At 45.3% G+C, this 24,792-nt stretch overlaps 1 protein-coding gene across 1 annotated transcript in view; it reads right to left on the bottom strand.

Annotated features, from left to right (window-relative positions):
- The window catches only part of NDUFA10 (NADH:ubiquinone oxidoreductase subunit A10), a 29,217-nt gene that overhangs the window by 1,924 nt on the left and 2,501 nt on the right, over nt 1-24,792 (bottom strand). The window contains exons 4-9 of the mRNA XM_064718342.1: nt 23,845-23,931; nt 22,821-22,942; nt 21,370-21,449; nt 17,906-17,960; nt 14,306-14,391; nt 8,427-8,535 (exon numbers count right to left, since the gene is read on the bottom strand). Coding sequence (XP_064574412.1) covers nt 8,427-8,535; nt 14,306-14,391; nt 17,906-17,960; nt 21,370-21,449; nt 22,821-22,942; nt 23,845-23,931 — 539 coding nt within the window. The remainder of the gene's footprint in view (nt 1-8,426; nt 8,536-14,305; nt 14,392-17,905; nt 17,961-21,369; nt 21,450-22,820; nt 22,943-23,844; nt 23,932-24,792) is intronic.

The following is a 24,792-nucleotide window of genomic DNA, read 5'->3' as shown; positions in this document are numbered from 1 at the left end:
GTACATCTGCCCTCTTTAAAAAGCTACAAGATCAACCCCAACAGAACTCAAATTCATTGTCCAAAACAAATTCCCTGTGTGCCTTTGGTTGAAGACATGCAAGACATCAAAGCAAGTGTTGTAAGTATTCATCCATAACTCCATCATTCGCAGTGGGCCTTGGCAAAGGCAGGAGAGTTTGGGGATTTGTTACAGCTAAGCTTTCAAAATAGCCAAAAAGAAGGACAAAAAAAAAAAAAGAAGAAAAAAAAGGGAAGAGGAAAGTAAACAACTCCCATATTACCTAGGAAGCAGAAGGATGGGAATTGATGACACAGGCCACTGCTCTTCAAAGCCCACATTTTCCAGCTGTGACTGCAGTAAAGGTTGGAGCAGGGAAGGATTTTGCAGAGAGGAGTTATAGGAGCAGCAGGGAAGGTGTGGGGATGCGGGACAAGGAGGAAGATGTGCTGGCTCTGGGTAGGCTGGTGCTCCAAAGTGCCCCCAGCTGAAATTGCCAGGCTGCTCCTGGCCAGCACAAGGGCAGATCCCTGGAAATCAGGCAGTTTGGGTTTGTCCAGGCTGGGCAGCCTGGCTGCAAGCTCTGTGGGACTTGCCAGCAGCTGAGACAACAGAGAGGGACTGAATATTCACCTTCTCTTGCAGTACAAGCTCCCTGCAAGTGTCCCAGGCCAGGCTGGAGGTGGAAGGTGTCAGCAGAAGGGCTGAGATCCTTTAAGGCCCCTTCCAACCCACCCCATTCCACAATTTTCTGATCACACAGGTCCCACCAGGCAGCCCCAAGAGCTCCCCCACATCCCTGCAGCAGCAGGCAAGGCTGAGCTCCTGCCAGGTCACCAAGGAACAGATTTTTCCACTCCATGGAAACTGAGTGAGAATGAAGCCTTGGCCTGCTGCATTACACTCCACAGAACCCAAAAGTTGGCAGTGAGGATTATTTCCAGAGGGATGGGATAAAATCCACCACACAAGAGCACACAAAACTCCTGAAATGAGCTGAACCCAAAGGCAGAGCCAGCTCAAAGGCATCAAACTGCTCAGCTTTAAAAGAGCATGAGGAAAAGAGATGAAAACAAGACCCTCACATCACTTAAATTAAGAACCTGCCACAGAAGCGCCTGTCAAAACCATAAACATGATGAAAAGCCCCATAAAGCAGCAGAGGCTGGGGAAGAGCAGCTGGAGCTGCTTGCTCCAGACCTTTCCACAGCAGGCACGTGCAGGTAGAGCTCTGGAGGGCTCTACCCACCTGGAAAGGCTGTTGAGGAGGAGCCTGCCTTGTTTCCCAGCCTTTGGGGAGCAAACAGAATTGCCATTATTGCCTGCTATTCCTGCACTGCTCTGTGCTGGTGGCTGGGCTCCACAGCTCCAGGAGCTCTATAAATAGCCTGCTTGGAGCAGCACTGATCAAAGAGCTCTTAAAAGCAGAGTCATTGCTCTGGGAGCTCTGGCTCATTCATCAATATCCCCAGGCTGCTTAGAACAGCCACAACAACAGCCCCTGCCATCCCTGCTGGGAGCAAATTCCTGCTTCCTACAGGAGAAATCCTCCCTTCCAAAGGGTTGACAGTGCTGTGGGCACACAGCTAAAATCTGAGAGAATCTGAGAGCATGGAGCTGCAGGTATTGGCTGGATTCTGGGAGGGTTTTGGTTCCTGACTGCTCCTTATTATTCCTCCTTTGGTTCCTCTCTGCAGCCAGGGGGGGCCAAGTCTCTCCTCCCAAATTACAAGAGGAAACAGCCTCAAAATGCATCAGGGGACATTGAAATCGGGTATTAGGGAAAAAATTCTTCGTGGAAAGGGCTGTGAGCCTTGGCACAGGCTGCCCAGGAGTCCCCATCCCTGGAGGGATTCAAAAGCCACGTGGATGTGGCACCTGGTGGTGGCCTTGGCGCTGCTGGGTTTAAGTTGGACTCAATGATCTTCTCCAACACCACTGATCCTGTGCTCCAGAGCAGCAGTTAAAGCAAGGAAGGGAACAATTTCCCCTCCAAACACACACCTGAGGCTTGGTTCACAAAGGCCTGGCTCAGATGTTTGTTACAGCCTCACTCCTGCCATCCCTCACCCAAATAAAGCCCTCAATGCTGTTAACATCCACCACAGCCCCAAAAATCAAGAGCACCCAAAAGTTTTGCTGAATTGAGGCTAAAACAATTCCAGTTTGCTGGAACTGTTCAATGACTGCTGTCCTGCCCTTCATTCATTCACTAAAAAAACAGACAATAAAAATCCTTTGGAAAGAGAAGTGCCCATAAGAGGATAAGTTATCCACTAGAGAGTGCAGGGAAAAGCCAAGGAACTAATCCAAGCCACACAGCACAGTTAAACACCTCAAACTGACTCTACTTCACAGTGTGAGATCCATGGAGATGCTACCCCTCTATTAAATTATATTCCAATTAATTTTAATTTAATAGAGATCTACCCTGGGGATCACATCCCTCCACAGGTATGGGATTAAGAGGGGTTTGGGAAAGGGGGATGTGCTCCCACATAAAAAAAGCGTTTCCTTTCACAGGGACAGACTATCAAGTTGAAAATGGATTATTTTAATGCCAGTGAGATTTGACTGTCTTTTTGATTCACAGAGACACCCCTAAAATAAAACAGACACAACCACCAAACCCAAGATTTGTTACAAGGTCTGTCAGGCTCCTTCCCTACTGTTTCTGGGATAGATATCCCTGCCAACTGTCCATGATACTTGTCAGGGCAAGCAGGGTGGAAAAGCTGCCTGTTCCTAAAGAGGGGATGCTCTCACACGCTCCCCATATGGACAGGATTGGTGAGAGCAGAGGACAAGTGGGAAGGTGGGAAGAGGAGCAGATCCAGGTACCCTTGAGCAACAGCTTTGGTCTTACTGATACCTAGCTAGGCAACATTTTGGTACTTTAGAAAGGGCTAAAAATATTTCTGCAGAGATAAAACAGAAAAAAACCCCAACCCTTAAATGAATCCTCTTCTAATTTATTGTGTGTCTGTTTTCATTCCTTCCTGGATTCAAGAGCAGATAAGGCTGGGCATTACAGCTGCCAAACACCTCCTTTAAAACAGAATTAGGAAAGGAGATCTTGATCCTAAAAAGAATGAAAGCTTCCTCAAGCCAAGAAAAAAATGGCAGGAGAGAGAAAACAGAAGGTTCTATCAAAGGCAGCAGCTATGGCAACGATGGCAAACATGGAGAATGAGAGATATGCTAAGCTCCCTGCTCCTGCAAAGGCAGGAGTTGATCCTGTGGTTGATCCAGACTCTGGCTTTCTGAAAGCTCAAGCATTCCTTTTGTAGCTGCTTCAGGAGATTTTTATGTGCAGAGGTCCCTCAGCAGAGATGGGGAGCCAAGGGCCCTGTGCTTGCCAGGGGCCACCCTCAGCCCCACAGCTGCCAGGAAGGGCCAGAGCACCTCTGGGGCCCCTCAAACCTGGAGAGCCTTCCCTCAACACCCTCCCTTTGGGGCTGGTTGGGATTCCCACTGCAAACACCAGCTCTTCCAGCACTCCCAGTGCTGGGCTGTGGCACAGAGCTGACTCATGCTGCAGCCTCACCTTCCACCACTCAAAGCTACTGCCCTGCAACCCCTCCAGCCTGGAGGCACGGCAGACATGGGAGGATTTTCCCTCCTAAGGCTGCATCCTTATGGAAAAGAATGATGAAAAGCCTGGGAAAAGAGTGTGGGATTCCCTTCTTCCCTGCTTGGTGCTACCCAGGACTGCAGGGCCCTGCCAGCCACACGGGCAGGAGGGAGGAGGATGAGGAGCAGGGCACAAAGAGGAAGCAAAGCAAGGCAGCTGAGCTGTGCAGCTGCTGTGGAAGGAGCTGGACTGCACCTCCCAGCAGCAGCCAGAACTTTGATCTGCTCAAGCTCTCCGTGCCTCATACTCAGCATCCCTATATCCCAAAAGCAGCCTTCCACCAAGGAAAACAGGGAGGGAATTAAAATGAGAGCCTTGTCTTACCTTGCCATGGCACAGGACAAGGAGGAATCCCCTCACACTGCCAGAGGGCAGGGATGGATGGGATATTGGGAAGGAATTGTTTCCTGTGAGGGTGGGCAGGGTGCCCAGAGCAGCTGTGGCTGCCCCTGTGTGATGTTGTTCACAGGGGTCTTATGGTGAGGGAAGAGACATAGATCTGACTCCATGTTTCAGAAGGCTGATTTACTATTTTATGATATATATTACATTAAAACTATGCTAAAGGAATAGAAGAAAAGGTTTCATCTCAGAAGGCAAGCTAAGCTAAGAACAGAATCAGAAAGAATGATAACAAAGGCAGCTGTCCCAGCTTTCTGTCCCAGCCAGCTGACTGTGATTGGCCATTAATTACAAACATCCAACATGGGCCAATCACAGACCCACCTGTTGCATTCCACAGCAGCAGATAACCAATGTTTACATTTTGTTCCTGAGGCCACCCAGCTTCTCAGGAGGAAAAATCCTAAGGAAAGGATTTTCATGAAAAGATGTCTGCGACACCCCTAGATCCTTGTCCAAGGCCAGGCTGGACATTGGGCTTGGGATAGTGGACGCAGGAGCAGCCTGGGATAGTGGAAGGTGTCCCTGCCCATGGCAGGGGGTGGGAATGAGATGAGTTTTAAGGTCCCTTTCAACTCCAAAGCATTCTGTGATTCTTTGATTCTGCAAATTCCAGCAAACAGCTGCACTTTTATGTACACAGAAAAGCACACGCACGTCAGAGCCGCCGTTCTCCCCACTCCAGGAGATGCAGCAGGAGTGTGAAGTACATCAGCACATTATTTAAGTACACTGATTCCATTAAACAGAGCCATTTGTTTTCATCTCCACTGCAAACACATCTGCCTAAGTGCTCCAGCTCTCCAGCTCCACAGGGCGCACACACGGAGTTTGGAGCATTATCCCTGGGGATTGTGTGCACTTGGAAGAAAGGCACAGAGATACAGCAGTTGTTAAGGGAAAAAAAAAAAAAAAAAAAGGGTAGTCAAGCCTTTACTAGTCTGACAGTTCCTAAAATAATGCTTGTGCTTATCTCTATCTACAGAACCTGACTGATAGGTTGCTTTTCCCTTGCCAGAAGAGCATCCTTAGAAGTTCCTGAATGCCTGAGCAGAGCTGCTGGACCCTGCCTGAGGACTTCATGGTATAAGAAGGCTGCAGAAAGCCACCTCCTCACACATGAAAAGAGCCCTTACAGAAGAAATTTAGAGGATATATGTTAAAAAAAAGTGAGTTTTGAGTATTTGGAACTGTATGTGGCCATCTCATTATTCTGTGGAAAAGCACACATACTAAAATCTTGAACTCTGAAGAGTGTTCCTTCCTCCTCCTCCTTCTTCGTTGCTTCTAATGAATATTTTGAACAAAACCCAGCTTCTACCTGGAATTTGTAACTCTCTGAAAACCACCATTATTAGGCAGCATGAATTGTGTGCATGGAGCTCTGAAAAGCACAGCAGTTTGCTGCCTATTGGAGAGATCAAGGATTTAGGAGTAGTTACAGGGGGAAAAATCCCCTATGCAAATCATTGTATTTATGTGGTAAACATCATTACACCAACTTTAAAAGCAGGCATTTCCCACAAGGAAAAGTTAAACTTCTGTAATTATCCCATAATTAAGCCTTTGCTTACAACTCAGCCTAAACTTTTACTTACAAGTGAGCCTAAACCCTTTATTTTCAAGTGCCAAAGCAGCACAGCTGTGACCATTCCTGCACAGCCATGGGCAAGGCAGGGGCCAGTGATTCCCTCTTTACAGACCAAACAATCTCCCAGCCCAAATCTGTGAGTCTGGGAGCTCATCTGCTCTCTGTGCCTGTGCTGCTTGGCCTCTTGTTGCATCACCTCTGCCTGAGAAAAAAAAATTCAGCCCTTCATTTGCTAAACAAAGTTGGAAGGTAAAAAGAAAAAAACAAAAAAACCCCAGATCTTCAAAGTTTCAGCAGAAAGAATGCGATCCTCAGAACATAAAACAGCAGGTGGGGCTGGCTTTGTGCTTCCCCTTCCAGTAGCTGATGGAAAACAGGAAAACTCAGCATCTTTTGCATTGTGCACCATCCCTGCACACCCCCCACAGCACTGAAGGAGTATCCAAGCATTTAGGAGAGAGAAAATGAGTATTAAAGTAGCCTAAATTTAACAGAATACTTCCTGAAACAAGCAACTCCTCCTGATTCCAAAGGACATTATCACTTTCCACAGCACTTTCCTGAATCAGGGCCTACAAACAAGGCTGCAGAAGGGAGATTATATTTTGGCAATGGTTTTTTTTTTGCTCAGCTTCAGCTGTCAACTAACTGGCATGGAGCAGAGCCATCCAAGAGCACAGCTTTCCTTCCCAGGTACCCAGATTCCCAACTCCCAAGCATCCCTTTGCTACATCTGCAAGGCAAGTAAAAAAAAATTTCTCCTGGCAGCCAGTTAGTGGATGAGCCAGGACATTCTCAGTTTCCTGCCAGCACAAAGAGCATGTGCTGCTGTAGAGGCAGAGGAAAAAAGCCTTTCAGAAGTCTCACCCCAGGCTCTCAGCACACAGCACCGAGGTCACATCTGGCTGTGTGTCAGGCAGCCTCAGTAATTCCCAGCTCCACTGCAAAGGGACATGTCAGCCCCAAAAAAAGCCCTCTCATCTCAGGGAAGAAAGGCACAGGCAGTGCAGATGGATGCTGTGAGCTAGAGACGAGTCATGCAGCAGATCCTGCTCAAATCTGTGTGCACAGCACAGGCAGCTCCTGGAGGGAAGGACTCCAACAATCCCGAGCTTGAAGTTTTGGATTTAAGAATGTGACAGCAAGGAGGAGGAAATTCTGAGAGCAATTTCTCAGCTGGACCAGGGAGTTTTCAAATCCATTAGATAACCTCAGATGTTTTCTGCTACTTTAACCTTTAGCTTTAGCCCCTTTTACAAGCTGGAAAGGTCACATCTCAAATGAGGCAGAACAGTGTGAGCCCAGGAGCCTCTCCACTACACAGCCAGCCAAGGAGGAACAAATTACTGGAATATTCTGTCCATTCCAGAAGAAAACATTGGTGCATCAGTTCCCAAACAAGTCCATAAATCTGTAGCTTACATTTTCATCTCAGTAAGAGACTGTATGATACCAGGAAAAGAAAAATGATAGGGTTTGGATGATGCAAATCATGGCTTCTAACAATTTATACTGTATACTCCTCCCTTTGTCTTCAGGACTGCTTGGAAAATAATAAGAACAGAGGCTCACCTGTAACTCTGGCCACTCAGCATTAATTACCATCAGCTCCACAACTTCTCCAAGGAGCTTCTCCAATACCTGGGCCTTAGGCAAGGGAGAGGAGCACTGAGCAGCACGAGGGCAGAGCTCCGGGGGGATTGGAAGCTGCTGTCTCCAGAAGCAGCAAGGCAGGAGCTAATTAAAACCCTGTGTGGGAGCCTGCATGAGGTGTATGAGAGCACTGGGCACAACAGGCTTTGGATGTGTGCCCACGTGCAGAAACACTCTATTTAAAGCAACAGCACTTTGGGGAAGCGAGGCAGCATTCATTCCTCCTCTGAAAAAACACCCCCTCCCTCAGCATTCGATAAGGACTCGCCATGGGTTCCCACTTTTCTTGTTTGACTTAAGGGACTCTAGGATTTCAGAGGTCACAGACTCATCAGGGCACAAGAAACAGAAACAAATGAAAACCATTTATCCTTTAGTCCACATCTAAAGATGAAAAAACCCCAAAAAACAAAAAAATCAGCTTATGAAACAAACCATTTGTTTCATTGTTCCCCTGGGGGGGGGGAAGCCAGACTTCAAAAAAGGTGGGAATTTGGGCAAAATGCACAAGTTCCCAGGAGCAATGGGAGGGTGGCAGGCAGGGTGTCCCCAGCAGTGAGGAGCCCCCTGGCTGCTACCAACCTCTAGACAACAGATAATGCAATGGTTGCTGGACATAATTATTTTATCATTTATTAGGAACTAATATTTAAATCCCATTTTACGCATTCATTTTTTTTTATCTTGACATTTTTATTTTTTTATTAAATAATTAAACCATACATCCCTACATTATCCAAACCATTTATCATCAACACACTTTCAATTAACCTCCCTCTGCATTTCCTAGTATCAAAACCAATAACCAACCGCCATCATCACTCCATAACCACCCTTAAACAAACACAGAATTAACCCCAGAACTGATTTCCCCCCCCAAAAAAATCCAAACAAAAACACAAACCATGATCATAAATCATCAATCAATCATCCACCAAATTTTATGTGCATGTAGCTTATAAAAAGCATGACACTGCTGTCATCAGCAGCGAGGACCCCCTGGCCATGTCCCCTGGCTATCCCCAGCAGCGAGGAGCCCCCTGGCCATGTCTGCAGCAGGGAGGAGCCCCCAGCAGTGTCCCCAGCAATGAGGAGCCCCCAGCAGTGTCCCCAGCTGTCCCCAGCAGTGTCCCCAGCAGCACTCACCGCCCGGTACTCGTAGTAGATCCTGTCGAACTCGGTGCCGCCGATGGTGATCTCGGGGATGAAGCGCGGGATGGACACGGTGTCCATCACTGCAGCCTTGTCCTGCACGCTGAGGGGAACAGGAGCACTCAGGTCACACCCTGCCCCACCAACAGCCAAGTGCTGCACCCACCCCACCACTGGAAATATTCCAGGCCAAGCTGGATGGAGCAACCTGACCCAGTGCAAGGTGTCCCTGCCCACGGCAAGGGGTGGGCGGGCAGGGCTTTAGGGACCCTGCCAACCCAAACCATTCTAGGATTCATTATCATCATCTATGATCAAAGAGCTACTTTTGTGTTAAATAAAGCTTCCAAAGATTTGGGCTGTTTTCCAAACACGTACTGCCCCTCATCCTTGCCTCCAGTTTGCTCCTGCTCCAACTTCCTGCTTCTCCATTTCCCCTCCCAGGTTCATCGTCCATCATTCCTGGGACCCTTCTCCATGAATCCCCCTCTGGCTTTTTTTGCTTTCTATCAAAGCAGTGTAAAAACCAGTGGTTTTACTGAATGCCACACACTACCCTGCTAAATTCCCATGCTAAATGGAGCAGTACTGAGACAGAGAGAGGGTCTGGAAGGAGGCAGCATCCTGCCTTGGAATACCTGGAGGAAGCTGCAGCAGCTCCAGTGATGGATCTCAGAATCCACCACTTTGCACAGCACCAGCACTTCAGATATCCCAAATTTAAAATGCCTGAGAAACTGCTAGAAAGCCTCCTGCTGCCTGTGGTTATCCACAGGCCGACAGTGCCACCTGCACGTGGCTGGCAAAAACACATCCCAATCCAGTCAGCACTGACCAAACGCTACATCCAACACCAGAAACCCTGCAAATGGGGTTGTTTTCACTGAATTACACTGCTCAGCAAATGCTGACATGCACATCAAACACACGTCCTGAGCAAAGCAAAGTTCATCATCTTTGAGCAATTATTTTTACCCCCCAAATCATAAATTTTGGGACCTTTCCTCCCAGCAGTGAAGAGTTCCAGCAAGTGAAATGGTTTGCTTATATACCCTGATATTCACTCTGTAAACTATCCCAATACAGAGAGACTTGTAAGGAAATAAAATAACCCAGTGGAAGTTCAGATGGGAGAGGTGAGGATAAATGCCCTTTTCCAAGATGAGGATCAACACCAAAGATGCTTCCTATTAACTACAACAATATTTAACTTCTACAACATTAAATGTGTATTTCATATGCTGAGAGGCACAAAAGAAATAAGGTTTTGTGGTCATCCACTCTGCACTGAATCCACTCCTTGCCAGATCTCAGCCAAGTGGCCATTTGGAAAGGACAATTCCCAGGCACAATTCATTTTAGTTAAGGGCCAAATGACAAACTTGCTGCTCCCAAAATTTCTTTGCACAAGAAAATAACGAAAGCTACTGATGGCTTCTCTGTGTTCTCTGCACCTTCAGAAATAACGTGGAATACTAAGCAACAGCACACCCAAAGACACCTGCCACAACAATGTCTAACTACAAAACCACAGCCGCTTGCCAGGACTAATTCCCTGCTCAGCAGGAAGCACTTACAGACACTTTTTATGTTTCTTTCTTTTTTTTCTGTCCCTCAGCAGAAAATTATCACTATTTGTTCTTTTCTGACCCTTTACCAGACTTTCCTGAAGGAGCTCTCAGCATGCAGCACCTTGCCAAAGGTGCAAGGTGGGGTAAGGGAAGGAAACTGGTTAGAAAAAAATAAATAAGCCAGGCAACCCAACAAAACCACCTGAGTCTGCATAGCCTGGGCTGTGATTTCTCAACGCTTGATGTTGGCACAGTCACAAAAACTCAAGTGACAAGAGAGACCTAAAAGCATTCACTGGCCTAAAAGCCAACATCACAAAACCATTCCAGATAAGTTCTGTGTTGATAGAGGAAATTAACATTCCTCCTTCTGCCAAAGGGACTCCAATTCCCTCATTTAGCCAGGCAGAACAGATATGGCACGGCCAAGGTGAGGCACAGCCACTCCCCTGGTGAGCAAACACTCAACATCAACATTAAGAACCAAAAAAAAACTTCCAAAAAAAAGCAGGTCTGCAAGAAAAGGGGAGAAGGTGCAACAACAGCTCTTCAGACCTAGAAAAGCCACTGCAAAGCAGAAATCACAAAATAAGTGTTTTAACTTATTAAAAAAATAAGTGTTTTAACTTATGCAGCAAAAAGATGGGGTGGACAGGGCTTGGAGCAGCTGGGATAGTGGAAGGTGTCCCAGCCCATGGCAGAGGGAGGGATGAGATGGGCTTCAAGGTCCCTTTCAACCCAAACCATTCTGGGATTCTGTGATTTTATGGTGAAGAGAGAACCAAGGGTGCTAAAGAAAACAGCTTCTAGCACCACAAGTTCCACAATTCATTGTCACAGACATCTTTTCATGAAAATCCTTTCCTTAGGATTTTTCCTCCTGAGAAGCTGAGAGGCCTCAGGAACAAAGTGTAAACATTGATTATCTGCTGCTGTGGAATGCAACAGGTGCATCTGTGATTGGCCCATGTTGGATGTTTCTAATTAATGGCCAATCACAGTCAGCTGGCTCAGACAGAGAGACTGAGCTACAAACCTTTGTTATCATTCCTATTCTATCCTTAGCCAGCCTTCTGATGAAATCCTTTCTTCTATTCTTTTAGTATAGTTTTAATATAATATATATCATAAAATAATAAATCAGCCTTCTGAAACATGGAGTCAGATCCTCATCTCTTCCCTCATCCTAAGACCCCTGTGAACACCATCACAATTAATAGTTCATGAGACTTTTAAAATCTCCACGACAGAAGTTTCCAAGCCAGGTCCAACACATCTCTTGGCAGCCCCTCTAGTCCTGCTGTTTGCAATCAGCCATTTAAACAGGGACACTTCTTCCCTTTGCCAGGGAAAACCACACTGGGGAGCAGAGCTGCCAGGTTCTGAAGGAGCTGCAGGGACAGATCAGCTTTAGTTGTCTGAGGCAACAAGCACAGCAAGTTCCCCCCAGGAGCTGATCAGAAACACAGGCAAGGCCACCCAGCCTGCAGCTCCTCCTCCCAAATGCATTTATTCTGCAAAAAGTGCAGACAGACAAATGTCACTGGGAAGGGCCCAGACAAAAAACATGCCTGAGACAGCGCAGTGGCTGCAGAGGAGCTCCCTGAGACATTTAAAAAGCCAGAAAGGTTTCTGTTGGACTAGGCAGCTGGAGAGGAAGGGAAGATGTGTATCAGACATCTTTTATGAAAAATCCTTTCCTTAGGATTTTTTCCTCCTGAGAAGCTGGGAGGCCTCAGGAACAAAATGTAAACATTGATTATCTGCTGCTGGGGAACGCAACAGGTGGGTCTGTGATTGGTCTCATGTGGTTGTTTCTAATTAATGGCCAATCACAGCCCAGCTGGCTCAGACTCTCTGTCCAAGACACAAGCCTTTGTTATTCTCTTTTTCTATTCTTAGCTAGCCTTCTGATGAAACCCTTTCTTCTATTCTTTTAGTATAGTTTTAATACAATATATATCATAAAATAATAAATCAAGCCTTCTGAAACATGCAGTCAACATTCTCATCTCTCCCCTCATCCTGAGACCCCTGTGAACACCGTCACAGGGGAAATTTCCTCGCTGGAAGGGTGGTCAGGCATTGGAACAGGCAGTGGTGGAATCGCTGTCCTTGGAAGTGCTCCAGAGCCGTGTGGGTGTGGCACTTGGGGACATGGGCTCGGCAGTGCTGGGAGAATGGTGAACTCCATGACCTCAGAGGGCTTTTCCAACCTAAACGATCCTAAGTGGCTGCTGGAGCCGGCCAGGAACACCCAGGAGAGGGCAGCATGTGCCTGCACACCGGGAGCCTGCAGGAAAAGCCCTTTCCAAAGGAACGGTGCACATGGGCTCGGGATATCTGCCCATCTGAGGGGATCACAGGCTCCCTGGGCATTGAAAAAAGGGAGAAAAGCATCACCTTTAGGGCTCATGGACCCACACCTGGGCTGGGCATTGAATCCAGCACAGCTGGCCTGCAGCAGGCTCCCTGCCCCTCTGGGGTTACCATGGGGAAAGAGCAGGTCCAAACACACACCTGTACTAAGAGGCTCTTCCAGGCTGCCCGAGACACTGCCCAGGATTCCCTCACTCTGCTGAGCAAAGCATGAGCTCAAGATTGGCACAGGATGTGCTGTCACCACTTTATCCATGCTCTGGCAGCCCAGCACAACAAAGATTCAAAAGCAAACTGCAGGAGCTGGGATCAATGCTCAGTGTAGGTCCCTTCCACACAGGATATTTTATGATTTTGTGGTTTAAATAAGCAGCTTATTGCATTCTGGGATCTTCAAACAACCCCATGTGTGACCGTGTTCACAGTGGTTCAGGGATGAGGGAAGAGATGAGGATCTGACTCCATGTTTCAGAAGGCTTGATTTATTATTTTATGATATATATTACATTAAAACTATACTAAAAGAATAAAGGATTTCATCAGAAGCCTAGCTAAGAATAGAATGACAAAGAATGATAACAAAAGCTTGTGGCTCTGTCCGAGCCAGCTGACTGTGACTGGCCATTAATTAGAAACAACCACATGAGACCAATCAAAGATGCACCTGTTGCATTCCACAGCAGCAGATAACCATTGTTTACATTTTGTTCCTGAGGCTTCTCAGGAGGAAAAATCCTAAGGAAAGGATTTTTCATAAATATGTCTGCAACAGCCATGTTTTTGCCAAAGGAATAAATAATTTCTTATTACCTTCAGTGACAAGAGCCTTGTGCAGGAGACTCACCCCCCTCCAAGGTTTAATGAAAAATTGAGTCCTTAAAGCAATTTATTCCCTTCTACAACTGTGAAATAGAATTTTCATACAGTATCTTAACACACTGCTCTAATTGTAAGGTTTCCTTCAACTCCCTCCTACTCATCACAATTAATAATTCTTTCCTAATACCTGCAGTAGTAGTGTGGAGCTACAGGAAAACAAGCAACTTATTTCTTCTTTCAAAGGAAGTCTGATTGTGATCATTTTTTAGGGCCTAAGTCACCAGATGTCATCCTACTACAAAAAAACCTCATCTTTGACCCATAAAATGCACCCAAATCATGACTTGTTCCTCTCAGACACCACCCAGCACTGTTCTTCTGCAATCTAGCTTCATTCCTTGATAGAAAAACCATACAATAGGAGCATTATCTCTATTTTTAGGAGTTATTTAAAGTAATAGCACAGAAAAGTAAAATGCAAGAAATATCACAATTCTGCAAAAAAAAGTTTAACTTGCTTCTCTGATGCCTGTCACAAAGACACAAACTTAAGGGCACATATTCAATTTAAAAACCTGTGTTTCTATTAACCTGTGAGATGACCAGGAAATAATGAAAATAATATAACTCTTACATTTTGTTTTAAAAATTTAACTATACTGAAATTTCCACCTGCACATTCAATATGGAGATGAAGTTGCAGCAAAATGGAGAGCCTGTCTCACTTCTGGCATTAACAGCCTTAAAAGTGCAGCTATATTGTTTATATACATCTTTGTATTTTATATAAATAAATTCAACATGATGCATTTGCAAAGAATTATTAAAATCAAATTAAATTCTATATAAATACAAGTCATTTTCCAATGTCTGAGTCTGATCTCTTCCAACTGGGCAGACAGGGATCTTTGACAAAAACCACTCCTAAACTTGTCTGGAGTCTCTTGTCTCAACAATCAACAGCAAAAATGCTACACCATGATCCAGTGCAAGCACCAACATTACAAAATGTAACCCCACTTTTAAAAACTCATGGTTTTGACCATTCTCCCTGGGATTTCGTTGCTCAGTGGATGAATGACATCTTACACAAGTCACACTTACAAAAGTCTCAAGTGATGGAAAGAAACATCATCTTGCTCCTCCCATGGCCCCTTGTCAAACTTCAGGTACTCGATGTCTTCAACGACCTGGAATCAGAAAAGAAAGCTCACTAAGGGGTGAAAAAAAAAATCAATTAAATAATCAGAACAGGTTATTAAACAAATGAGGAAGGCTTCACTGCTGGAGCTGTGGTAACAAGGCAAATGTCTAGAGATAACATGATCATCTCCCAGTTCTACTCCTGGAGGCTGCAGCCCTGCCAGGAGCACTGGGCACACACGTGGGCATCTCCTGACATCCTGTGCTCTTTTCAGCTCTGGATGGCAGGGAATCAACTGGCTGAGAGGTGCCTTGCTGCCAAATTCTTACCAGATCCAAGCCATTCTTCCTTAACCTGCCACTGGGGCTGAAAAGCCAAGAAGGTACAAGTTCACCCCTGAGGGAGAATGAGGAGGAAATGGAGCTAAGTCTAAATTTGACTCCTTTTTGTTACAAAACTAAAGTTTGGTCAGTTTTATTCCCAGTAACACATTCTCTGAGGCAGGGGAGCAGGTGTGGCATCTGCCTCAGTGCTCTGTGGGTCACAGCACAGAAACAAAGGCACATTTCAGGCTGGGAAACTCAGGAGCTGCAGAGAGGAGTCCAAGGGCTCAGGATTTCACCAGCCACCAGGACCCAGCCACGCATGAAAGGAAAGGTAACACTCACAGCTCAAGAACCCTTCAAATAAACAATGCCAGCTCAGCAAACCATTCCTTCAGCATCCCCAAACTTATCAATCCCTGGTTTGAGCTTCACTTGCAGCCTGGCTCCACTTGGAAACAGATCTTTGCTGCTCCAGGAGGTAATTGCTTATCACACCTGGCTGCCTGGAGCTGAGGGAAAGCTCAGCCCCAGTGTCAGGAAGATGCACTTCAGGTGCCTGATGAGGTGGAGACGGCACCTTGGAGCAACCTGGGAAGGAGTGGATTGCTACAGCTCCAAACATCCCTTGCCAGAGACCTTTTCCATGGGGAAAGGATAAAGCTGAGGTCGTGGCCAAATTCCTCATGGCACATTGTCAACCCAGTGACAGGTGAGCACATGTCACAATGAAGTGACAGAATGATCAACATCATTGAGTTCTTTACATTAAATGCACTGTAATTATTCCCTGCAAACGCTAAATCCCAGCTATTACCACTTCAAAAATTATAACCACGTGCTATTACAAAGTAGCTTTGACTGTAAAGATCCACTCTTAGCAGAATTTTCATGGTAAGAAATAATTATTTGGACAAGAGTGAATAAACACTTCTGAGGCACAAACTGCTGCAACATAACTCCAAGATAAGAGGACAAGAGGTGTAAGTTAAGTTTGTTCAAACAGCCATTATTTCTTGGAATTATTTAATTGACAAGCTGAACAAAAGCAATTCCTTCTCCACTCCACAGCAAAGCTTTGGAAACTCTGAATCTGGTCACAGCACTAATCAGAGTTGCTACAATGGGCTCACAATATGCTACAGGGGGAAAGGAATCTGTATTCAAATTAGTTTTGCTCACTGTTACCATCACATCAGAAGATCTCTCTCCCAGCAGCTCCTTAACAATGGCATCAGTTTCCCAAACAGGACAAAAGAACAAATTCTTAATTTATAAGGAATGCCCTGCCAATCCCCAGGAATTATCAGCAAATATCCAAGGCTTTAAAAGAAATTAAACATACAGCTAACTTTGTATTCCCAGTTTTACCCTCAAGCTAAACAAGTGTGAAACATCCTAATGAAGCTCATTTCAGCACTCATTACCCCTTCAGCCACCACAACCAAAGTTAATTACAACTGGAAACCCCAACTGACCCTTTTAGGACACTTAAAAAGTCATTTCCAAGCTGTGTATGTGTGCTCTGAGCAAACCACAAGTTATTAAACTATAAGGCCATAAAAAAATTCAGTTCCCAAATCCCTAAGCAAACAGATTGGAGTGGGCTGATGAACACTGCTCTCTGTCAACCTGTGTGAACACACACCTTACAAGCCAAAGCCCTTATGTCCAAATTTCTTCTGTGTCATCCCAAAAGGAAACTGAATCTGAACAGAAAAAGCAGAAAAAACAACTGAATTCTTCCAAGTATCAGAATCTACCACCAACACCCAACAATGACATCATGGGCTGGATAATCTTACAGGGTCTTTTCCAACCTTAATCATTCTGTGGCATTTTACTTTAACTTCCAAATAATAATCCTTCCCCAAGTCCAGATTTGTCCAAGCAAATTAAGGGCCCACTGGTGCATCTGATGAGCCTATTTAGAGCAATGACAAGATTGCTGAGCTCAGGAGAGTCACTGCTTGAACAGTAAGAGCTTTAACTGACTTTAAACCCTGATTGAAAGGATTAAATCAAATCTCTAGCAATGGGGTTTACTACAAAAACAATCTGAGGAGGAAACAACCTGCTTTATTCTGACCACTTGGAGATATGTCCAGAGAGAAGGACAGGGAAAAACCAGGCATTTAACCCCCATCCCAAATTTCCTTTCATTCACCAAGTACCCATCTTGAAACACCACAGCTCTCAACTCCTATCCTTGCTTCTAAGTTGTTATCCAGAAAAAGCAAATTAATTGCTCTAGATTCTCCATATTCACATCACAACCTCAGCATTTTGTTCATGCCAGCCTGATTTTTTGTGTATTTTTTCTGTTTATTATCTGCTGTCACACTGAAGCCACCAGCCCTTTTTTAGGGGTATAAACCCACACTGTCCCACAGTGTGGTTTATTAAAGGTTATTAATGATAACCTGCACTTGACAATAAAGGTTACTAATGATAACAATAACAATGATTAATGATAATGATAAAAAAAAAATCCATCCACAACAGGAGAGGACCCAGAATGTGGCACACAACCCTGTTCTTATAAAGGGAGCAAAAGGGAACAAGCAGCAGTGCACCTAAGGGGGAAAATGGAATGTTAATTTTAGCACCAGGGAAGTCCTCATCAATATTTTCTGCTTCACACAGTCACATAACCAGAATGTTGAAGGACACTTCAGGCAAAAATGTAGTTTTAGTCTGTTAAGGGGCAGTTAAACATTAAAATGCATGCTCTGAAAATGCTAATAAGCTTAATGAGGTACAGGCTACCACACATATGTATAAATTACTCAACTCTCTGCCAAGATCACAATGCACATAACATAGGAGAGGGAGTTTGGACTGTGTACAAGTAGGGTAAAAATGCCACCTCATTAGGATCAAGTCCCAAAAAGCCCTTGGAGACAGCCCATGTGCAAGTCTGCTCTCCCTCCTCCCAAGTGGGGATGATTCCTTGGCAAGCTTCCATGGAGGATAACTGTTATTGTAACTGTTATTATCCAGCCAACATCATATTACTGCTCTTAACAGACATCTATCCCTAGAACTGAAATGGGCCCAAAACCTGTCCAGAGTCTCAAAAACCTTGGTGTTCTTTCCCTCAGGAACAACAGAGAGGAAAGTTAATAATAACCAAGCAAAAGGCTTCTGTTACCCTGCCAGTAATCTCCATGAGGGGAAAAGTTCACTGAACTAAGGGAAATATTTTAAACTTACTCCCAGAAATGCAAAACTCACCTTCTCCACATCCTCAGCTGCACTTGCTGTGTACTGCAGAACTTCACAGCTCTCACTGCAAAGAACACAGAAATTTAATTCCCCTGATAAAACTGCTCTACCCATCCTCCCCCCCAGCTCCAAAAGGAACAGAAATGAAGTTAAAAGGCATAAACACTGAACCAGAATGATTGCAAATTTTTAGATTGCTCCTAGCTATTGCAATTCAATTCCTGTTGCACCTGTGAGCTGCTTCTTTGCTGCTGGAAAGTTGCTTTTAAAAGGCAAATGGCCTGAATATCAACATAACTTCAGTTGAAAAAAAATTTAAAAAACTACACACATGAATTTGTGTTCATTTAATTAATGTGGATACTTGCCCCTATTACCACTGCCCAATCTACCTGAAAATAAGTGAAATTTTCAGTCTAACCCAAAACTGTGGTAGATTTTCTTTTTTCCAAGTGCATGACTAGCTGTGAGTCACCTCAAGAGACGAATGCATTCATTTATCACTATTTACTCAGGTTGAGCTAGCTGAATGAATACAAATGCAGGCAGCATGGTCTGTAAGTGTAAAAACAGTTTTAAAAAAGGTAATGTTTCCTGGTTAGAAGATTGGTTTTTTAATCAGCCAGCTGCCTTCAGAGAAAAGGCACTTGCAGAGCAGAACTACAACAGGAGCTCCTACATGAACCTTTCACACCTCACATATTCAGCAAGAGCTGTTTCCAGCTGGAAAAACTGGAAGGCCCTGGAATAGCTGCCCAGTGTGGACACTAAATCAAACATCACACAGCAAAGTTAAGAGCATGGAGAAAAATTCACAGAATCCCAGAATGGTTTGGGTGGGACAGGACCTTAAAGCTCATCCTGCTCCAGGACACCTTCCACCATACCAGGTTGCCCCAAGTCCTGCAGGACCTGGCCTTGGACACTTCCAGGGATGGGGCAGGCACCTGGAATAAGAGATTCTCCTCAATATCAGCCCAAGGGAGAGGTCAACCTTCACCAACAATTGCCTCAAGGATGCCCATCAAATCACTTCATCCCATCTCTTGATTTGACTCTGCAGATTATCAGGGCTTCATTAAGAGAAAACAGCTGCTCAGTGACTCTGCAGATTATCAGAGTTTTCCTTAAGAGAAAACAGCTGCTCAGTGGAAGCAGTGTTGGATATGAAAGAGAACATTACCAATCTCAAGGCTCTGCTCCAGGAAAAGAGAAAAATCAAACAGAACCCAAACACTGCTCCAAATCACCAGGCAGAACCTGCCACAGCACCCAGCTCACAAATCTCACCACCAATAAAAACATTAAAGACATTCATAACAAGTCAACTGGAAAGAAAGCCTCCATTTTAAAGCAAAAACCCACTATAAACCACTTTAGGCAGCACCAGGCTGCTCCAGTTGAACAGCACAAGATAACAGGAGTTTTGCCCAGTAACAAACTGCTTTTCAAGGAGCAAGCAAACAAACTTCAACAAGGAAAGCATGCAAGAGTTTGCTCAGCAGTCTATAACAACTCTTTCTAGCCTGTTTGGACCAGACTTTGGGCATCACCAGGAGTCAGGGAATCAAACTAGGCAGGCTAAGAGGTAACAGCTAGGCATGAACACAGCCCCTGCAGCCCTGCCAGCACACAAACAGTTAATGCAGCTGTGGCCTCTGCATTTACCCCAGACAGAGCCACCCTGAGGAGCACAGAGCTGGATTCACACACTCCCAGCTCCCCCAGGCAGGGCACAGAGACACAGATCTGTCACTGTCATATTTCCTGAAAAATCTCTCTGCCCAGGATTTCTCTCCTGGGAAGCTGAGAAGCCTCAGCGGAAAAAGAAAAACAATATTATCTCATTTGCTTCTCCTGTGTTTTGCTGCTTTGGAATGTGGTTGGAGATTGTTTATCCAACCTGTGAATTGTTTTTACTTATTGGCCAACAACAGCCAAGCTGTGTTGGACTCTGAGGAGTCATGAGTTTTCAGTAGTATCTTGCAGCCTTCTGTCTGTATCCTTTTTCTTTTCTTTATATAGTTTTAGTATAGTATTCTTTAATATAATATAGATCATAAAATAATGAATTAGCCTTCTAAGAACATGGAGTCAGATTCATCATTCCCTCCTTCCATGGGGGTCTCAGGAAACACCACACAGCTCACTCCAGGCTGCTGGGAGCCCAAACCCTGCCAGGATGCTGAGGTTTGCCCATGCCCACACAGAGGGCAAGGAGGTGAAATCACAGCAGGTTCAGCCTGGCTGAGCACCACGAGATGCACGTGGGGCTGGCTGTGCTCCAGAGAACAGCAGCAGCTGGCTCCCACCAGTGACTGCAGCAGCTTGCCCTCAGGGAATGACATTCCCAAGGCTTCCCATTGCCTTCCAAGAGCCATGTGCTGGCTGTGGGGACACACAGAGAGGCCACTGACCATCTGTGACAGCACCAAGCCCTGCCTGCATGAGTGACAAGCTCAACATCGAGTTACTCACTTCAGTAGCTGGCAGAGCCACCCACTGATCCACCTGTGGAGATGGAGCAAGCACAGGGGGACACACAGGCTACAAAGCACCTGGGAATCCACTCTGATTTATACCAGCCTTCTGCACACATCACAACACAGCTTCACAGTTAATTCATTCACAATTAATGTCACAGTTAATTCACCTGATACCCGTTGAGAGCTTCCCTCCCAGAATTATGAGGGACCACAATTCTGCTTTCAGATTTTTGGAACAGTTTTAATTTTCCTAGAGCTCTTTTGTAAGAACTGGGAGAACTGGCAAGCTCTGCTTCATCCCAGCTTTACAGGGCACATGTTTTTGCTTCCCAGCTAGAGGAAGCCAGCGGAACCCAGTGAGAGACAAGACACAGGGAATGGCTTCCCACTGCCACAGGGGAGGGTTAGATGGGACATTGGGAAGGAATTGTTCCCTGGGAGGGCATTGAGGCCCTGGCACAGGGTGTCCAAAGAAGCTGTGGCTGCCCCTGGATCCCTGGCAGTGTCCAAGAGGGCTTGGAGCACCCTGGGACAGTGGAAGGTGTCCCTGCCCATGGCAGGGGTGGCACTGGATGGGCTTTAAGGTCCCTCCAACCCAAACCATTCTGGGATTCTGTGACAACCGCAAGGAATTTCTGAGGAGAGAAAAGCCCTAAAGCCTTCCAAAAAGGCCTGAGAAAAGCTTGAATTGCCTCACTCTCCCCTCAGGCTGTGCAGACACACAGAGCCATAGCTGTGGCATTGCGCACACCACTCCTGAACCCATTTTCATCTTCCAGCACTGGCATCAGGCTCCCGGGCTGGCAGAAGTTAACCACACTCAGTTCTCATGTTGTGACTGCAGCACCCCTTCACTGGGGCACACTACTGTACCCTGCAGCACAACAAGGATTTTTCCACATGATTTGTTGATATTGGCACAGATTTTAAGGTTTGCACACATTTTTGCTCAAAGACCTAAGAGGCAAAGCATTTTTCTTTGCTAACCTGATCATTGGTAGGAAGGTCTTCTTGTAAGCATCCTCAATGCTCTGGAGATAGGAAGGAGACACCTTCTTCTCATATGGCTACAAAGAAACAAACAGAAAAAGCTGTGGAATTATATTCCTATCTTTTCCCACCAGCACAGACCCCAAGGTCTGCTCCACCACCTGCCAAGGGCTCATTCTGGGATAAGCAGAAGAGAACCACATGCACATCAGTGAAAGTTTCAAAGAATTGAGAGTGTGATTTGCAGTGTTTGGAATTCCTTACATGCCATGAAATACCTAGAGCAGGCCCCAGCTATCCAAGGACTGATTCATCCCTGCTAACTCCACATTCCAGGGAGCTGTAATAGCCACCCAGAAAACAGGAGAAGATTGTCTGAGTCCACCTTTTCCACAAGGAGGCCAAAATTGCACCTCTCTATCCTCCACAGTTTCAGACAAGTGCATGGGCAAACAGCCACTCCAAACTCCTGTGGAATTCCATGGATATCATCCCTGCTGTTAACCAGCTTGCCTTCCACACAGTGTACTTGCAATGCCACATTTGCAAAACACCAGGAATTTCTCTGATCTACCCTGTGTTCCCCAATACAGAGCTCAGCACTGCCACTGACCCAAAAAGGCACAAGTTACATCAGCAATTTCTGTCCACAGGTTTCAAAAATGCCACTGATTTTCATGCTCAGAAGGGCTAAGAACTCACAGGCTCTCCCAATACATTAAGAACTTCTTAACTGAGAACTTTTTTCTAATCAATCAAAGCTTTCCTTTCATCTGTCAGGTTTTCCAGAGTTGAACTGCATTTCCCATAGCCTTTCAACAAGGCAAGACAAATTGTGTTATCTTTGAATCCTCACAACACATCTGCAAACACCTATGTATCAAAGAAAGAGGGTAAAAAACCCCAAATTACAAACCTTACTTAGATTAGTCATTCCCCAAAAGCACCCTGCAGCTCTCCAGGGCCAAGAGCAGCTCAATAAAGCAGTCACCCAGCAGTGATTTGCTGGATTTCAGGGAGATGAGTGAACCTGCTGATCCCAGGTGACTCACACATGAACCCCAGCAGAGGTGTGAGGAAGCAGTCAACTGGGAAGCAGGAGCCAGGGAGCCCAGCTGGGCTCCTGGCACTCAGGAATAAGAAATAAATCACCTCTAAGTGCATTGCAAGCAGCACATCACCTGCCCACAGCTCTTCAAGTGGCAGCTACACAGCCAGGTATAAAAATCCACCTGCTCTTAAAACAATTTCTCATCCCACAAATGACAACATATTGGTGCAGTCACACAAAAAAGTTCTTTTTTTGTCTTTTTTTTTTAATGCAAGCAAAAGAGAATACCCACAGAGTCACCACCACCACCCAGATCTCACAGCCATTAGCAGGCAGCAATTGTGAGAGACAAGTAACAATAAAGAGATAAATAGGCAATAATCAGAGATCAAATTACCTCGCCCTTCTCTTGAATCCTCTTCTGCACGTCTGGGACAGGCACATCTACATAAATGACCAAGTGAGGTGGCAGGAACTCAGAAATGCTGATCTCCTTGATCTCTTTGTAGTGATCAAGGCCTGTGTGAAACACAAATAAATCACATTCCCCACGTCTGTATCTGCAGTCTCTTCTTCTGGGTTTACAGAGCAAGTTAAGGTCATGCTTAATGCTTTTCCTCAAACAGAATTCAGGAAGTTTACAGAAAAACTAATCTCCAGAGAAGTTCCATGCACTGAGATCTAAGAATCTCAACCCAGTTGTATCAAAGAGGGACTTTATTCCTGGCTCAGGTTTACAGGAATCTCTGCTTCTCCTCCACTATTTAGAGACAATAAGCAGCAGTAGCTCTAATCAAGACGTTTGCTCCCTAAGGATCCCGGTAGAATCCAAACTGGGATTTTGTATTAAATTGTGGGTTGCTGGGCTTTGCTGTCTTAGCAATGCAGACACATGTCATTATAATCAGCTCTCAAAGCCATCCAATAACTTAGAGCAGGTGGCAAAAAACAAATACACACCTCTTAAATCCAACAGCAAAAACAGGAGGCAGTACAGAAAAGTTACATCCACCTCAGGAGCAGCCAAAAGAACAGATTTACTAAGAACAGGCAGGAGCTCAGTGCCCATAACCCCAAACCAAATCACTCAGGTTGGGAGGAACATCCCCAAATCACTCAGTTCAACCACTCTGCTGAGAACTCCACCCACAGCACTGTAAGTATCTCCAAGGGGGAGATCCCAGGTGATTTGCTCCAGGGTTTGACTCCCCTTTGAATTTCAATTCATGCCCTTTTATCTTCTGTCCTCTCACTGCCACCAAAACCACCCCAGCTCAACCCAGCAACATTCAAACACCGAACACTTAAAGGAATCCCTCCTTCCAAGCAGGAATGTTTTGTTTCTTTTTTAAAGCAAAGTTAACTACCAGACTTCTGAGAGATTATGGCCAAGCAGCTTCCCAGTGCTGGCAGGAACTCACATCTCTTGTGCACGTATCCCTGCTTCAGCATGGCCTCCAGGAACACGAAGTCGCTGTAGGGAGAGCGCTCCAGCACCACGCCCTGACCTGCAAGGGAGAACAGGCTCCAGGTTGGAACAGAAGGAGCTGCAAGGTCCTTGGTTACTGTTGTATTCCCTGAAAAACCTATTGCATCTATGTCCACAGTTTCAGACAAGTGCATGGGCAAACAGCCACTCCAAACTCCTGGGAAATTCCATGGAGATCATCCCTGCTGTTAACCAGCTTGCCTTCCACACAGTGTACTTGCAATGCCATATTTGCAAAACACCAGGAATTTCTCTGACCTACCATCTATCCCCCCACCAGGATTTCTTCTCCTGGGAAGATGAGAAGCCTTTGCTTCTCCATGTTTTGCTACTCTGGAATGTGGTCTGGAGATTGTTTATCCAAACACGCGTCGCAGACATCTTTTATGGAAAATCCTTTCTTTAGCATTTTTCCTCTTGAGAAGCTGAGAAGCCTCAGGAACAAAATTATGCTAAAAGAAACATTTATTTAAACATTTATTATCTGTTGCTGTGCAATGCAACAGGTAGATCTTTGATTAGCTCATGTTAGATGTTTGTAATTAATAACTAATCACAGGTTAGCTGGCTCAGACAGAGAGCCCGAGCCACACGCCTTTGCTATCACTCTTTGCTATTCTATTCTTAGCCAGCCTTCTGATGAAATCCTTTCTTCTATTCTTTTAGCATAATTTTAATGTAATATATATCATAAAATAATAAATCAGCCTTCTGAAACATGGAGTCAGATCCTTGTCTCTTCCCTCAACCAAAAACCCCTGTGAACACCGTCACACATGTGAATTGTTTTTAATTAATGACCAATCACAGTCCAGCTGCGTCAGACTCTGAGTCAGCCACAAGCTTTCATTATCATTCCTGCTGAGCCTTCTGATGTATC

Source organism: Zonotrichia leucophrys, chromosome 7 (genome assembly GCF_028769735.1).
Source record: "Zonotrichia leucophrys gambelii isolate GWCS_2022_RI chromosome 7, RI_Zleu_2.0, whole genome shotgun sequence".
NCBI classification, from domain to species: Eukaryota; Metazoa; Chordata; class Aves; order Passeriformes; family Passerellidae; genus Zonotrichia; species Zonotrichia leucophrys.
This window is presented reverse-complemented; position numbering and strand designations above follow the sequence as displayed.